General features: G+C 35.6%; 1 protein-coding gene across 4 annotated transcripts in view; it reads left to right on the top strand.

Moving 5' to 3' along the window:
• RICTOR (RPTOR independent companion of MTOR complex 2) overlaps positions 1 to 16967 on the top strand; it is a 98332-nt gene that overhangs the window by 18072 nt on the left and 63293 nt on the right. For all 4 annotated transcript variants that reach the window (XM_045847769.1, XM_045847767.1, XM_045847768.1 and 1 more), the window contains exons 3-4: positions 10321 to 10418; positions 16366 to 16430. In XM_045847769.1, coding sequence (XP_045703725.1) covers positions 10321 to 10418; positions 16366 to 16430 — 163 coding nt within the window. The remainder of the gene's footprint in view (positions 1 to 10320; positions 10419 to 16365; positions 16431 to 16967) is intronic.

The raw sequence follows: 16967 nt of genomic DNA, 5'->3' as shown, positions 1-16967 counted from the left end.
TGATTTTCTGAAGGTGGATAGCAGGCTTCAATTTCTACCTCTTTCTTTTGATGCTCTTAGGCATTGTCATTTAAAAAATTTGTTTTTGACAAGTTTAAATAGGCCAAGGCAGTTACATTGTTAATTATATTAAGTAGGTTTGTTCTTACTTTAGAAAGTGAGATTCCTTTTTAAAGCAGTAGAAAGATGTTTTGCTTAGATTTGGAAGGAATAATTTTTTAAATTTTTATTTCTCAGAGTTTGAAAATAGATTCATTTTAAAGCAGTATGATCTTTTTTACTCCTCTTTCACATTCTCTTTACTACAGCTATTGTTATTATAATTGATCACAAAATATTATTTCATTGTAAGTTCTTGTATTTTAATATTCACAGTTCTGACCTGGGGACTTCTTTTGTTATAAATGCCAGATTGTGAAAAATAAAGTTAAATTAACAAATTCCTGTTTACTGTAATAAAATAATAGATGTAATCTGTAATAACTGACAATATAACAAAAATGTTTTTTCTGCCCTGGCTGGCGTAGCTCAGTGGATTGAGTGTGGGCTGGGAACCAAAGCATCGCAGGTTCGATTCCCAGTCAGGGCACATGCCTGGGTTGCAGGCCATGGCCCCCAGCAACCACACATTGATGTTTCTCTCTCTCTCTTTCTCCCTCCCTTCCCTTTCTAAAAATAAATAAATAAAATCTTTAAAAAAAATAGAAGACATTAAAATCTCAGTGATCTGAGCTTTAAAAAATTTTTTTAAAATGTTTTTTGTTTTTAAACTACTTACTGAATTATATCTGGAGAGAAGTGAATATATTACAGGCATATTGCTCAACGGATTTTCAGATTGACACACTTGTGAAACCAGCATCTAGATCAACAAATTGGTATATTTAAAAATTTTTATGTACTTACTCTGAATAGCGTATTTATTCAGCATACATTTTTTGAGTGGTTACTATGTCAGCCATTGTTCTAGGGATTAGGATGATGTCCCAGTAGTGAATTAAAGCAGACATCTGTGTGGAGAAATAAACATCAAATAGTCACGCAAGTGAAGTAATTGCAAACTGGTATGTACACTGAATGTGCACTCTCCTATGAAAGGCAGTGTAATGAGGTACACTGTAGGGTGCCGTACTGTGGATAATGAGGGTAGACTCTGGAGTCAGATTGTTCACGTTCAATCATGTTGTCATTTCTGGTATTATGGTGACTTTAGGCAGGTGAACTAATGCCTCTAAGACCTATTTCTTAATATGAGATGATGAAAATAATAGTACCTACCTTCTGTGGTTGGTATGGAGGTTAAAAGAGATTTATATAAAAATATTAATGTCCAGTATTAAAGACTCTCTATATGTAATCCTAATTATTATTTTTGTGTGAGTGGGTGTTGTTTCACATTATAACATTCTTATTTATGGTACAGAAGCATAATTCATAGAGTAGATTCTTACCTCTTCTAGACTTAAGATCAATTAATCCAGAGGGACATCAGAACCTCCTTACGTGACATTCTGGCAGTTTTTATATCATGTTTTTATAAATTTCAGGATGTGTAAGAATCAGTGGCTGTCTCTTACATATGCAGAGTACTGAGTCACTTTCTAGACATGCTTGATTCTGGAATAGTACTTTTTGTAATAACATATATTGATGCAGGCCAAATAGCTAATTTATTTTGACTTATTTTAACATATAACATTGTATGGTATTCTTTTGTTGTTACTGTTTTTGCTGTGTAATGCTTCCTGCAAGTGGTAAAAAATTTTCCCTAAGTCTGTATTTGCCCTGTGATTCCAATTAGAATAGTATAGCTCGTTTTACCCAGTTGGTAAATCTGGATTCATCTTTGATTACTTCCATCTTTCCTACCATCTCTAATCCATTACTGGTGAAGTTTCTTGCATGGGAGATTTTTGTAACCTCTATTTAAACTTGGCTTTATCTTCTCCTGCAGTGTATTCTCTAGTGTCTTTCTAAAACACAGACCTGGTCATGTCATCTGCTTGCATGAATGTCATTCTTAGTAACTACCCATTGCCCAAAGATATCGAAAAGTTTCTTAGTATATCCTTAAAGGTCATTGCAGTGTACTGCATTTTGCTTTATTCCCCATCGTAGTATTTTCTGGGAATAATAGACTTTCTGGCTGTTCCTTGAGTTCTTTGAGAAAAATACCATATTTTTTTCATGTTTCCTTATTGTTTACATCACTGCTCTTTTCTATCTTAGATGCCTAGAAGATTTACTGCTTATGGTCAAGAATCAGTTCCCATGTTAATGGGTTCCCAAATAACAGCTCTCTCACTCTCTTGCTCAGTCTTTCAACCTGTGTTTATTGAGACCCTACCGAGAGCCTGGCATCCACAAGACAGACACGTGTCCCGTCCTCAACTCGTCTTACAGTCCAGTGCAGACTCTGCCTAGCACCCTTCTCTCATTTGCTTTGCGTAGTGTTACCTACCTCTCTTTTATATCACTACTAAATGTTAAATGGCCTCTCTTTTCCCACTGAATTTTGATCACCAGGGGCTGCCACCGTATCTTATGTTTATTAATTTCCTCACCTAGCATTTGGCACAGTATACATTGCATATAGCGAGCACTGAAATGTACAATTGAGTGAAACTTAAATGTCTAAATACAAAGCTACTCCCAGGGTGTTTCAAAACTGTCCTTTATAGAGTACATGTACATTTAATTATATAAGTAATAAAGCTGCTAAACACAGTTCAGAGGGAGACCTGTGTGCCTGCTATATTTTTTCCCCTGCATAGTGTCAGGGCTGTACTCCTTTCTTTGGGAGGAATATTCTGTCATTTACAGTTTAATTTTAAGCCACTTATATCAATTGCATTTATAGTTTACTCAGAATAATGCTTTGAAATAAAGATTATAACTTCTAATTAATAAGATTACATAATCATACAACTTTTCATAGAAGTTCAGTTCAGATGAGTTATTAACTATTTCCAGCTGACTTCCTTTATTTTTAATATTCTATACCTAGATCAGCCCTGGTCTGTATCTTATAGTTACAAAATAAAAACTAATAATAAACCAACTAAAGACATGGTTTTTGTTCATAGAATTTTAAAGCACATCAGTGAACTGATAGGTGTTGTTTGTTTAATATATCTAATCAAAGGTATGGAATGATAAACCTTCAACAAAGACCTTTTTCTTCCACATTAGTATATGAACTTTTTCCACTTTAAAGCATTCAAAATGAGCGATAATTTGACATTGTAGAAAGATGTATTTTTATGTTACTTAATCCAAAATTGACGTGGAGGGAAAGATTCCTGAAACCTTGGGTCATTGGGAGGACAGTCTTACAGTGGCACATGTCAGCGGAAGTCACCTCACCTCGTCCTGCTATTGCCGTTATGAGAGTAGGACACTGGGACAAGAACTATTCTTTTTCTGCCTCTGGGAAAAGGAGATGGAAAGCAGATGTAGTTGTAAGAAAATCTGACAAATATGAGTTGAAATTTTAACTGTACCTATGGTGACCACATCATTTATAACACAAACTGGGATATGTTGGGGAGTACAAGGAGGTAGTATAATAAATACACTGGCACAAGAAGTGTACGTTGTAATCAGGCAAATCAGGTGCATGCGGTAAAAACTGCTGCAACAGTGGTATGAAGAATGTGTTGTGGGAACATAAGAGGGGGGCTTGTAACTTCGGGAAAACATTTACACAGCTGAGCCGGACTTCTCAGGAATGAGAAGGATCTCCCCATGGTTGGGTGGGGAAACGGCATGCCGGGCTGCAGGAACCTCTAGCTATCTTTGTGGCATGGAGCCCTGCTTCTATTTAAATCATTCCCTCTTAACAAGGGATTCGTGTCTGTCATTCTTCTAGAACAGCCCTACTAAAATGTTAGTTTTTACCATAATAAACCTAATGTTTAAGAAAATTATAAAACTGATTTATTTGTAGTGGTAATTGGTAGGTTTTCCTTGCCTGTGTCTACTACAGTCTTTGTATTAAAATATACCAATGATTAAAAGGTTATTATCTGTTCAAGTTGCTTCGGATGAAATGTTATTTTCAGCATATTGAGGGAAGATAATACTTGTTCTGCATTCCAATAGTTACACCAGGAAAAAATTGGGTGAAAATTACAAAGGTAACATTATAAGAAAAAAAAATGTTCTGCTCTATTCAAAGATGGAATAAGCTCTCCAGGGAGATCCTGAATTCCTCTGCATTCGCGGTAAAAGGAAGACCCTTTTTCCAGGATGCTATCATTAGGATAGGTCCTTTCCCTACTAAATTAGATAGCTCTTTGATACTAATAGTTGTTACAATTACAGGACACGTTAGAGAGTTTGAGAGTTTGAAGCAGTGCTTCCTCAATCTCTGGACCTCTGGGTCAGGTGAGAAGGTGTACTTACTCGTAGTGTCTCTGCTGGTAGAGGAGACATTTACTGCTGGCGGTTGCAGAGACAATACTAGCAGTGGTAATTTCCACATATTTTATTTGCTCATAATAAATCAAACATAATATTAAAGATACAATTCAGTACATACAGGTTTATATAGCCATGTTTAATTTTCTTATATTAAATTCTTACGTGCCCAACTCTTCTAGCTCATTGCTTATGTAGCATTTGTTTCTGTGATTTCATAAATAAGTCACAAAAATATTATTCATCTCTGCTTTCCTCATTCATCTGAAATTTTTAAGGCAAATAAGGATGATAAAAGTTTCTACTTTAAAAATGAGAAATCTTGAATCCTAAAAGTAATACTCCAAAACTTATAACAAAAATTCATTAATGTTGACACTGTTATGTGAGTTAAACATTTGCTTAGGCTAACCATATAACTTTCACAGATTAAGTCATAGCAATTGTTTTTGCTAAACAATAACTTTAAATTATAGTTGCTATTACTTATTGTCTGTTATGGGCTAGGCACTGTGCTAAGAAAGTTCCACCTCACCTCTTATAACAATGCTTCCAAGGTAGGTAATTATAATTTTCACTATACTTTATAAGGAAATGGATGCCCATGAGGTTACATGGTTTGTAGACAAAAATGCTACATTTGAATCCAGTTACTTTTCATTCCAAAATTGTCATTCTTTCCATTACTCCCAAATAGTTGTATGCCAGTAGTTTGTAGACATTAATTTACTGTGTGTACTCGAACCTAAACTTATATAAAAATCTATTGTATGTTGATATTAACAGATAAATATATTAATATAGTCCATTGTAGCATGTGTTTTTTTAAATATTTTATTTATTTATTTTTAGAGAGGGAAGGGAGGGAGATAGAGAGAGAGAAACATCAATGTGCGGTTACTGGGGGTTATGGCCTGCAACCCAGGCATGTACACTGGCTGGGAATCGAACCTGCAACACTTTGGTTCGCAGCCCGCGCTCAATCCACTGAGCTACGCCAGCCAGGATTGTAGCATGTTTTAAAGCAGCATATACTGAAAACATTTTAAAATTAATACATGTTTACTTGCACATACAAGGTCTGTCCAGAAGGTATCCATTCATGTAATGTGAAAAATAGACATTTAATGAAGAAGATACAAGAACCATTGTACATAGGACAATGACAGCTCAGTCCCCTTCGGAGTAGGCACCTTGGGACCTCACACAGTACTCCCAGTCACCATCAGCTGTCCCATCTTCTTTTCCTGAATCTCATTAATGGTCTGAAATCTCTTCCATTTCAAAGGTGATTTTAGTTTTGGGAAAAGCTGGAAGTCACAGGGCACCAAATCTGGGCTGTAGGGGGCTGAGTCACCTGGGTGACCTGATGTTTCTCTGAAAACCTCTGCACCAGATGTGATGCATAAGTGGGCATGTTGTCATGATGAAGCTGCCAATCACCAGTTGCCCATAACTGCAGCCTCCTGAATCATCTGAATAGTTTCTGCAGAGGAATGTTCAAGCTTAGAGCAAAATTTGATGCAGATCCATTGCTCAGCTCATTCAGTCATTTTGAATGCAATGGCCACACAGTACACGTGCTCAATGGCGTCTACTGTCCCCCACTGACTAGTGCAGTGAAGTTATTGTTCATGCATGAGCATCCCAGTCCACTCTCCTTGGCTGCCAGGTTACGTCAATGTCATGCAAACCATTCTCATTATGTTAACAACTCTGGGCTTTTTCCAGACCTCATATATACATTTATTTGGGTGCATGTACATAGATATGTATATACACAGAGAATTGTGTGGAAGGGGGAATTGTGTGTGTGTAGATATGTTGATATAGAGAAAGGTTTATTTACTGTAGTTTTGGTGGTTTTCTGTATATACGTATGTATCTCTTATATGTGTGGGTGTATAAAATATTAAATTGCTGAGTATTTATTTATAGTTGACATCAGTTACTTCATTACCTCCAGAGAGATGTATCAGGAACTTACAGTTTATACAATAGGAGGAAAAGAGCCACTGTAATTCTTGTAGTTCTTTTGTGTTTTGCTTCCTTGCCATTGAAAGGTTGGTCATCACAGTCAGCTAGGCACAATTTTTTTTTCTTTTTCCCTTAAGCAGCTGTGGGTTTGCTAAACTTCAAGCATTCAGAGAATAAATATCCTAGTAAATTATCTCATTTGTGCTTTAAACATCTCACATACCACTATTATTGGGACAGTTTTGGAGAAGCTAAATTGGAAACATTACATGAGAGCAGGAAGAAATAGAGGTAAACCTCTCCTTAAATTTCCTTTTGTTTCTCCCCATCTCCCCCGCCCAAGTAATAGTCAAGTTGATCTCAGCTTTCTCACTGCTCTTGTAGTCTAAGTTCTGACTATATAGCAAAGGAGTTGGCAAATTACAGATCCTGCCAAGCCTGTTTATTGCAACATAGCCACACTCATTCATTTATGTATTTTCTTTCTTTTTTATTTTTTATTGCTGTTCAAATACAGCCAAGGGGTTTTGTATTTTCTGATTACTTTTTTGGTACAACAGCAGAGATGAGTTTTGCAACGGAGACCTTATAGCCAGTAGAGAATACTTACGATAGACCTTTACAGAAAAAGTGTACAGACTTTTAATCTAGCCAATAAGGAAGAAACCAGGGATTTCTCATTTCATTATGATAGGAACATTATAGCATTTCATGCCTGAAATGGCCCTAATACTCTTTTGAATTAATAGTCCATGAAGAAACTTTGACATTCTTCCATAGTTGGGGATTCCTGTAATTAATTACATAAAAGAAAAAGGGGGTGGGGGGGAAATGAAGTAGAAAGGCTAGTTCATTTTGATTTATATTGACAAAAACATGTGTATTACAGCGTGTTAAGTTCATTTTATATCATCACTCATGAGACAAACATTTGACCCAGTGCTGGCTTCTTACCACCTGTCAGTTTTCAAATTGTGTGCATGTCTTTTTCTTTTTTCTTTTTTCTTATTGTTGTTCTTGTTGATTGTCTATTTTCTTCCACCTCTAAGGTTAATTAAAGAAGCGTCTGTCTTGATTATTGATGTATTCCAGTACCTAAAAGTACCTGGCCATAACAGTTGTTTAGTTAATACTCATTGAATGAATGAACTCAGATATGAGGTTTTATTTAGAGTATGATTGTGTAAAATGATTGTAATGTGGTTGTGGGTTTTTAAAAATAAAGTCTGCACCCATTTTGTACTTAGAAAATAGGTGATAATTAGAAATCTGCCAGTTTTTAGAGTATGTATCTTTTCAGACTAATCATTTTAACTGTGAGTAGTCCTATCAGATTATTACATAGTAGTATCTTCACTTTAGTGCACCTTTTTGTTTGATGCCTGAATCCTAATTATAAATTGATGTAAAATGGTTAGGTTATATATTTCCATTAACTAAATTTAACACTGGCTTTAATGATCCTTAACTCTGACTGCAAATTGATGGATGTAGCTTCTATACAACTATAAGTGGTTTTAGAATATGTCTTTATAATTAGTGATTTGAGAGTATCTTAAAAGTGAAATGAAAACAGCTCTCATCATTGGGTGGAATCAGACCTCATTAAAAAGAGTTGCAAGGGACCATCTTATGAGTGAACCAGTGATGTTAGAGTGATTTAACTATACTTGAGAACTTTATAAAAACTTTACAACGACTCTTAACATTAGGTTGAATTTTATTAGAGTTCCAGTACATACTATTCAAAACGTGTGGGAGATACTCTAACACCAAAGGAACAATCTCTGTATGTTGCAGTTTCAAAGTGATTGGAAATAGCTGGGATATGTGGTGTGCTTGTGGGTCTGACACAGACGGATGTGTGGTTGTCATGGTTAACACCCCGCGCAGCAGAATGGAGGGAGGTGGGCAGGTGCGAGCTGAATGTAAAACAGGGTAATGCAAACAGTTTCATTTGCTGAGGAAACACTAATTCAGAACAAATAGTTCTTTGGTTTGCGTTTACATAAAAATCTCAAAGTAAGTCCTAATGGCTCTTGAACTGAAATATCTGCAATGTGATACATTTTTTTAGATTGTGTTTTTGTTTTGTTTAAAACAAAAAAGATGCTGAATGTGTTATTATAGAAGTAGCTTGTGGAAGCCTGAGGAAATTGACACTATACCAGGAGTTGGCCAAATGCTGACCATGGGGCCATGTTTGGCTGTGGCTTCTTTTTGTAAAGCAAGTGAGTTAAGAATGGTTTTCATACATTTTTCATAGCATTTTTGAATTTAAGTATTTTGAAAGTGTTTTACTATCTTGTCACTTGATTTGTTTCCCACGAGAAATCTACTGTCATCCTTTCTTTTCTCTATGTAACTTGTTTTGTTTTGTTTTGTTTTCCAAGTTTTTGATCTGGTTATATTAAGATTGTCTTTACCAGTGGTTTTGAGCAATTTGATTTGGCTAAGATGTCCTTTGGTCTAGTTTTCCTAATGTTTCTTGTGCTTGGGGTTGGTTGAGCTTTTTGGACTTACTGGCTTATTTTCATCCAATCTGGAAAGTTTTCATCTGTTATTTAAAATAATTTTTCTGTCTCCCATTTCTTTTCTTTGAAGACTCCAGTTACACATACTGTAATTATATTAGGCCTGAAGTCCCATAGTTCACTGATTGATGCTCTTTTTTTTTCTTTTTATTACATTTTGGATAGTTTCTATTGTTTTGTTTTCAAGTTCACAGTTCTTACGTTGTATAAAGGCTATTATGCTGCTATTCCCATCTGATATATTGTAGCTTTTTATACACCTTTCATGCCTCTCCCTAAGTGTTTCAACATATAGACTATAGTTATAAAAAGTGTTCTGATGTCTTTTTCTGCTAATACTAACGTTTGTGTCAGTTTTGGGTCATTTTCAGGTGAATGGTTTTTCTGCTTATTGTGGGTCATGTTTTCCTGCCTCTTTGCCATGCATGCCTATAATTTTTGACCAGATGATAAGCATGGTAAATTTTGCCGTTAACATGCTTCATAGTTTTTTTCTGCTTATAAATCTTGAGTTTTGGTCTGAGACACAGTTTAGTTACTTGGAATCATTTGAAAGCTTTCAAAACTAGCTTTGAAGATTTGTTAGATGGGGTCAAAAAATATTTAGTCTGTATCTGATTTTTACCCACTACTGAGCTAAGACTTCCCAACTTTGGCTTTTAGAAACAAGCACAGCTTTCTGTCCTATATGAACGCAAGGTCTTCTTCCCTTTAATTCTTTTGAGTGGTAATTCCTCACACATGTACGTGCACCAGGCATTGCTATACTGACTACCTGAGGCGTCCCTTTGCAAGATCTTTATAGAGTTCTCTCTCTCCAGTGCTCTCTAATACTCCTTGCTCTCTTTGTACTTGGGGCTCTGTCTCTTCATCTCAAACCGTTTACCTAGGTTTCTCCTGTCAGCACCAAGGCCTGAAGACGCTATTAAGACTGTAAGCTGGGACAGTTGTAGAGCACACTTCCTTGTTTCTCATCTCAGGGATCATTTTTTCTTTACTTGCTGATGTCCAGTGCCTTGAAGTATAGTTTCACTTGTTTTGTCCTTTTTTTTTGTTTGTTCAAATAGGATAGTAATTTTGGTGCCCATTACTACATTGCAGCTAGGAATGAAATTTGGGGTGGTGAACTTCTAAGATTTAATGGTTGAATAATTCTGGGTGATGACACACAAAGTTGGACCACAGATTTAGGTGGGATGTAGATGTGAGGGACGTTGAGTGAGTCATCCATGTGGACTTAGATGTCACACAAGTGGGTGGATTTGAGATAGAGAGTAAGAACGTAAACCAAAAGCCAAATTGTAAAATTCTAATACTGCATGTTATATGTATTTGGTTAGGAAAATACTCTTTTAAGTTATGTTAAATTATCTGTCTTTTCTTCTAGAGCCTTCTGATAACTTAAGGGAGATTCTCCAGAATGTAGCCAAATTGCAAGGGGTTTCAAATATGAGAAAGCTGGGCCATTTGAATAACTTTACTAAGGTAAGTAACTCTATTCTTTATTCACGTTATCATCTAAAATTTGTTTTTCCTTATTATACTTATTAGATGCTTCTTAACGATCAATAAGAATTCTTGAGTATTCACTCAGTATTAGTGCTTTCCTGTGGTACTTCTTAAGGATTTTGTCATGTGCTTTTACGTTTAAAAGTGTATTTGAATAATGGAAGTATTATATACTTATAGAAAATTTGGTAGGTTCAGAAAAGAATAAAGAAAAAAATTACTGAGAAGTCCATAATCCAGTCTTCACTGTTATTCACATACTGATGTATTTATTTTGCCTTTTTTTACTTATTTTTATTTGTTGATATATGATATGTTTATACATAAGTACATGTGTGTGTTGCATTTCATAGGCATGACCATAATTCCCAGAGAAATATTAGAACTTTCTCTTTCTCTGATGGTCTGTTCCCATTGTCTGGACCTCAGTTAGAGCCTAAGATAAATGTAGGGATCCTCATCCCAAATAAATATTCACTCGATCTCTGTTAGCAGCCAAGAATTCCTGAGTTTGATGTCTTGGTATGTTTTTGAACCTGGTAATTCTGGACAGCCAACTCTTGGAAACACTAAAATGCTTATTATTTGAGGTAATACCATAAATATAAATCAGAATGGATCCTTTGGGAAAAAACTTACTTTCCCATTTTAGTTTACTAAATAAAAATTGTTCTGCTCCATTTTAAATGTGGGGATAATTGTATGTTTTAACCTCGTCCTACTCTAAGTGTGATCCACAGACCCGCGTCATTGGCGTCAACTTAGCGCTTGTTTGAAAGGCACTGTCTTCAGCCCCAGAATCAGAATGGACATTTTAATAAAGATTCTCTGGTGAATTTCTGTGTATGTTAAAGTGGGAATGGCTCTGTTTTAACCCTCTAAAATCTTTAATTCTTTCCTTTCTAGTAATTGGACTGTGGCTTAGGTTTGATTTGATTTTAAGAAATATAAGGGTATAAGAATATAGTCACTATGTAACAAAATGATTTTGTCAACATGGTGTTGTGCAACAAATAAAAAATAGGTTAGTTTTCTTCATAGGGAAGAAAGTACATATGCATTTTTAGTGAAGTTTTGAGATATTCTGGCATTTATATTTATATAACGGATGAGAAACTTATGAGAGATGAGAAAGGGATTATTTAAAAACAACTTTCAAAAACATTGAATAGGTGCTTGAGGAGGTATTTTCAAGACTACTCCTATGTGTGCTTTTATTTTCAAGAATGTAAAGAAACTATTCAATAACTTCCTTCACTGCACTGGTCAGATAATGGCAAGTCGTTAAGACCCAAAGTTGCTCCAAAGTTGCCAGTGGCATCTCCTGTGTTAACTCCCTTCTATTACATTTCCAGTTTTATTTCACCATTCACGCAACTTTAATAAGTCTTTATCACTTGCTTGGATCTAACAATTAAAAACATTAGTAGAGATTTCTGTCCTGTTCGAACTCATGGCCGTTGTTATAAATCAGTTGACACCTAGGTAATTGTTTCCCACCCCTGACATTTAGGGTTCTGAAAGCTGGGGATGGATATAAGAATGGCAGTGATTTCTCTCACTTCCTTCTGGCAGCCGTGCAGGTTCTAAAGCGTTCTTAGAAATGTAGAGTAGTACCGTCCGCTAGAAATACAGTGTGAGCCACATACGTAATTTTTAAAATTCTAGTACCTACACTAAAAAAGTAAAAGGAAATGTGAAATTATTTTAGTAATATATTTTCTTTAATCCAACATATCCATATTATTATCAGTTGGTGGAATCAGTATAAAATACAATATATTATATGGGCTATTTAACATTGTTTCGTACTCTTTAAAATCTACTGTGTGAATTACACTTACAGCACATCTCAGTTCAGACTGGCCCCATTTCCAGTTCCCATAGGCACTTGCAGCTTAGTAGGCACCAACCATAATGGACAGTGTACTTTTTCAAACAGGAGTGATTTAGACGTCTTTTTCTAGTAATCTGTGGGACACCTCTTTTTTCTTCTTTATTCCCCATTTATCTCTCTGTCTAGCCCCCATGCTTCCTTGGGTTAGGGTCATTTGCTGTCTTCTTTTTTTCTACTTCATTTCCTTATTTCTGTGTCTTTGACTTTCCCCCACAGTAGTTTGCTGAGTTGCTCCCCAGCTTGGCCTCTGCGAGATTTGTGCCCTTCTAATCTCCTCCCCCTTCCGCCTTCCCTCTGCCCTTTCCATCCCCTCCCCTCTCTGCTTCTTCCCCTGTTTCCCTTTCATCTCCTCTCTCTTTACCCTGCCCTAGGCATTCCTCTTCTCTCCGCCCCTCATTCCTTCCTCCCTCCTTCCCGCTCCCTCTTGTACCACTGTACAGTATAGAATGGTTTATCTCTGTAGTGAAGCTCCTAGGCTTTGGGGCTTTTTGTATTCTCGTTGGTTTTTTGTTTTGCCATATGGTTGCTCTACAGCTTTCACATTCCCTCCTGGCCCTGGTGCTGGGTTACAGAAGCCCTTCTGTTTGCTCTTTGACCTGGATAACCAGACTTACGTAGAATTTTTCTAGTAAGGGACTAAACCTTGAGTTGGGGTTTGAGGGGCTGTCCACAAACATTGGACTTGATAAAATCTGTTCTGACTGCTGGGCGATAAATGGGAAAAGTACGAGCTTTAAATAGAAGAGGGCTTACAGCCTAGCTGACCCTGACCAGCAAGGCAGTCATGGCCTGATATTTTACTCTAAGGTAATCGTGCAGCCATTAGAAGCTAGGTCTGCCGCGTACAGTGCCAGACACGTAACGTGTAGTGCCTTCTGACATGGGGTTTGGTTTTGGTTTTGTATTATATTTTTTCCACTTTTCCAGGGGCTTTTTGGGGGGCGGAAGGGGAGCTAACTCTAAGAGGACAAGTCTGCTTAATAGCTTGAGTTACAGATTGGTAAGCTGGTATAAAAGGGTTTTTCAACCTCAGCAATATTGATACATTAGGTGAGATGATGGTTTCTTTTGGGAGGCTGTCGTGTTCACTTTAGGGTACTCAGGGGCTTCTGTGACCTCTGCCCACTAGGTGCCAGAAGCACACCTCCACCAGCAGTGACAAGCAGAAATGTCTCAGACATTCCAGGTACTTCGTGGGAGACAGAGCTGCCCCCGGTCAAGAACCACTGCTGTAAATAAATCTCTGCAGATTGTGTTATTAAATTTCTCCAAGTACCTAGCACAGAATAAGTGCTTACTAAATTTAATCATAATGTGTCTTTGAATTCCATTTTGTTAGCTAGATTAATGATAAATATTACAGAGCTGGTATTCCTACAAAAATCTGTGTTTATTTCTTTATAGAATAAAATGTAGACATTCTCAGAGATCTCTTAAGAATAGCTCTATAGACTAAGAAAATGAGAAGAAGAATGATGACGCCGGGAGACTCGTTGCTTTCGGGAGTCAGTGTGGCCACCCTTCTCTGTGTTGCCATAGCAGGTTATGTGTGCGTCTAGTGCATTTTGTCTGGTCTTTTATAATCTGTTGTGGGTTACTGTCTTATTAAACAAAGTTTCTTTAAGAAATACCTAATAATTCTTTTTCTACTCTTACATCCCTCTCTATCCCAAAATCTGGCACATAATGAATGTTTAAAGTTATTATATTAACATTGGGAACATTTTGCATTTTAAGTGAGTTTTTGTTATATTAGCCTTTGTTTTGTTAAGAATAAGCCTAGCTCTTATGATTAAGTTAATTTAGTAGATCAGTGGGCTAAAACGTTGTGTAAGGGGGGCTTCATCTCCAGAATTTTAAACCTTTTGAGGTATGAAGAGAGGGTGCTAGCGATGTGATCCGATAACCATGTGACTGTCACACAGCGTGCTTGCTTTCTGACATCATTCCACTGGATAAAGTAATATGTTTAACAGCCTGCTGGCAGATATAATCTTCGTATTCTATTTTAAAACTATCAACATGCTCATAAAGGCCTGTTATTAAAGATGAAAATATTTCAGCTTTTTTTATATTCTAAAAGTTCTCTTTTCCTGTATTTATATTAAAACCTTCAAAGGAGTCTTTATGTCATTCTGTTTTAAAACTTCAAAAATAATATAAACTAAATATGAAAAATTGAAATGGTACAGAACAATACATAGTGAAAGTCGAAGTCTTTTCTCACGTACTTCCCATCTGTCTCCCCACTCCGACAAAAACACCGTTCTCCAGAGGGGACCACCAGAAGGTATTTATCCTTCTCTGGTGTATTATAAATGCGTGTGTATGCGGTGTGTTGTGTAAACTGAAAGAGTTAAAAAGAGGGTTTAATATAGTGTTCAGTTTCTTTACTAAATTAGATATGTCCTTTTCTGATCTAGGCCCCTGAAAAACAAGCTGTCAGTGGAAGCCTGGGGGTAGGGAGGGGAAAGGAAAACCCAGGGGAAGACCGCGTCTTCCCAGGGCAGCACCCCAGTCTGGACTCAGCCTTGTCCAGTGGCCTAACAGAGAGAACATCATGAGGAATCTGGGCGAGTTGTTATATACAAAGGTGACGGGCGGGATCCACCAAAAGACAGGCTGTATAGGATTAGGACAAAAGGAAAACCAAATGATAGAAACAAACTGAGGGATGATCCCCATCATTCACATCCACTTAGTTAATAAGCACTTAAATGTTTAAAATATGATTACTGTCAAAATCGAAGAAGCTATGAAGAAAATAGGTAAAAAATGATTTTTATTATAGCATTGGATGTATACAGAATTAAGTGAACATTCAAGAAGGAAAAATACAATATTTAAACTTAAAAGCTTAATAGATAGGTATAATAGAAAATTAGACATATCAGAAGACAAATAAATAGAGTATATCCAACTAAAGCATAGATATAAAAAAGAATGGAGAAAACAGAAAAAGGAGGTTTGGAGATTTGTACTAGACACAAAATGTTTCAGCATTTCAATTGCCAGAAGGAGAGAAGAGAGAGAATTGGACAGAAGTAATTTTGAAAAGATAATGTTCAGAACTTTCTAAAACTAATATAATATGTTAACCCAGAGATTTGGGAATTTTCCTTTTCCCTAATCAAGATAGAAGAAACCCGAACAATAAGATTTCTGAAAACCAAAGATTAAGAAAAAAATTGTGAAAGGAGTCTGAGAAAAAGGCTATGATCTTCAAAGGAGCCAACAGTAAGATTGACTTCAAACTTCTCAACAGAAACCATGGAAGCCATCTTGAAAAATTTTTGAGAAAATAGACCTAACATAAAATATCTATAAACCTCACAAAATATCCTTCAAAAATAAAAATGAAAAAAAATCATTTCCAGACAAACAAAAATCAAAAGAATCCATTATTAGCAATCTTGGCTGAAAATTAACAAAATGAAAATACAAATAAATCCATAACAACAAAAAGGATTCTTCAGACTGAAGGAAGAATTTTCTGTAAAGAATAATAGAAAAGGTGAATTTGTGAGTAAATATGTATAAATTGATATTAACTAAATATTAACTAAAAACAAAAATAACAATTTTTGTTAAATGGATTTTAAGTTACAGGTGACAAAACAGTTATAACAAAGTGAAAGATGAGGGTAGTAAGTGAAGTTAAAGTGTTATAAGAGCCTAGCATTATTAAGGATGGGATAAAGTAATAATTTCTGTGAGACTATAATAAGTCAAAAGTGCATGTTATGATCTCTATGGTAACCACAAAAAGAATGATAAAACTATTGAGGGGGGCAAATAGAATAATCCCAAATAATTGGTCAGTTCAAATAAAGGCCAGAAAGGAGGGTTAAAGAAACCTAAAACTGACAGATCAAATAAAAAGTAATGATAGAAATCTTTATATTTGAATTACAGAACCATATTTTTAAAATTTTGTTTAAAATATCTTATTTTCCAGTCTAAAAGAGTAATATATAGAGACAATATATAACAAATACACACATACTTGTTTTGTCTTTCTGACAGCTTCTTTGTGATATTGGCCACAGTGAAGAAAAACTGGGTTTTAACTATGAGGATATTATTATTTGGTAAGTATAATTCAGTTTCTTCTCTTACCTCTTATGGATTTTAGTGTTATCATTTTGGGTTTTTTAAATTAAAATTGGGATACTTTAGCACCACATATGTGATCTTATAAAAACAATTGTTTGAACATTAGAAAAATTCAAGATTTCAAAATTTGTTACCTGTTCTGAAGTTTTGTAAGTATCAAATATAAAGAACCAAAGCTAAAGTTGAAAAATGGATTGACCCAATTTAAACTTCTTAAGGGCAAACTTGTTGATCAAGCCCACTAATAAAGGCATCACATTACAGTACTAATAACCATCTTTTTGGCATCCTTGGTAATTAAAGTTGGTATAAGTAACCTGTGCCTGCTGTCATTATAAAGCATTTTTATTTATTGTCTTAAACCAATGATTATTTGAGAGGAGTGAAAGTAGGTAGGCAGATAGGGGGAAATAGATTATAGTGGCATATGTGATACAGCTTGAAAAAGGAATATTTAATATCTCATTGTTTATATAAAATAAACTACAGAAGATAGAACAAACCTCAATAAC

Source organism: Phyllostomus hastatus, unplaced genomic scaffold, assembly GCF_019186645.2.
Source record: "Phyllostomus hastatus isolate PE091 unplaced genomic scaffold, TTU_PhHast_1.1 phas_contig_58, whole genome shotgun sequence".
NCBI lineage: Eukaryota > Metazoa > Chordata > Mammalia > Chiroptera > Phyllostomidae > Phyllostomus > Phyllostomus hastatus.
This window is presented reverse-complemented; position numbering and strand designations above follow the sequence as displayed.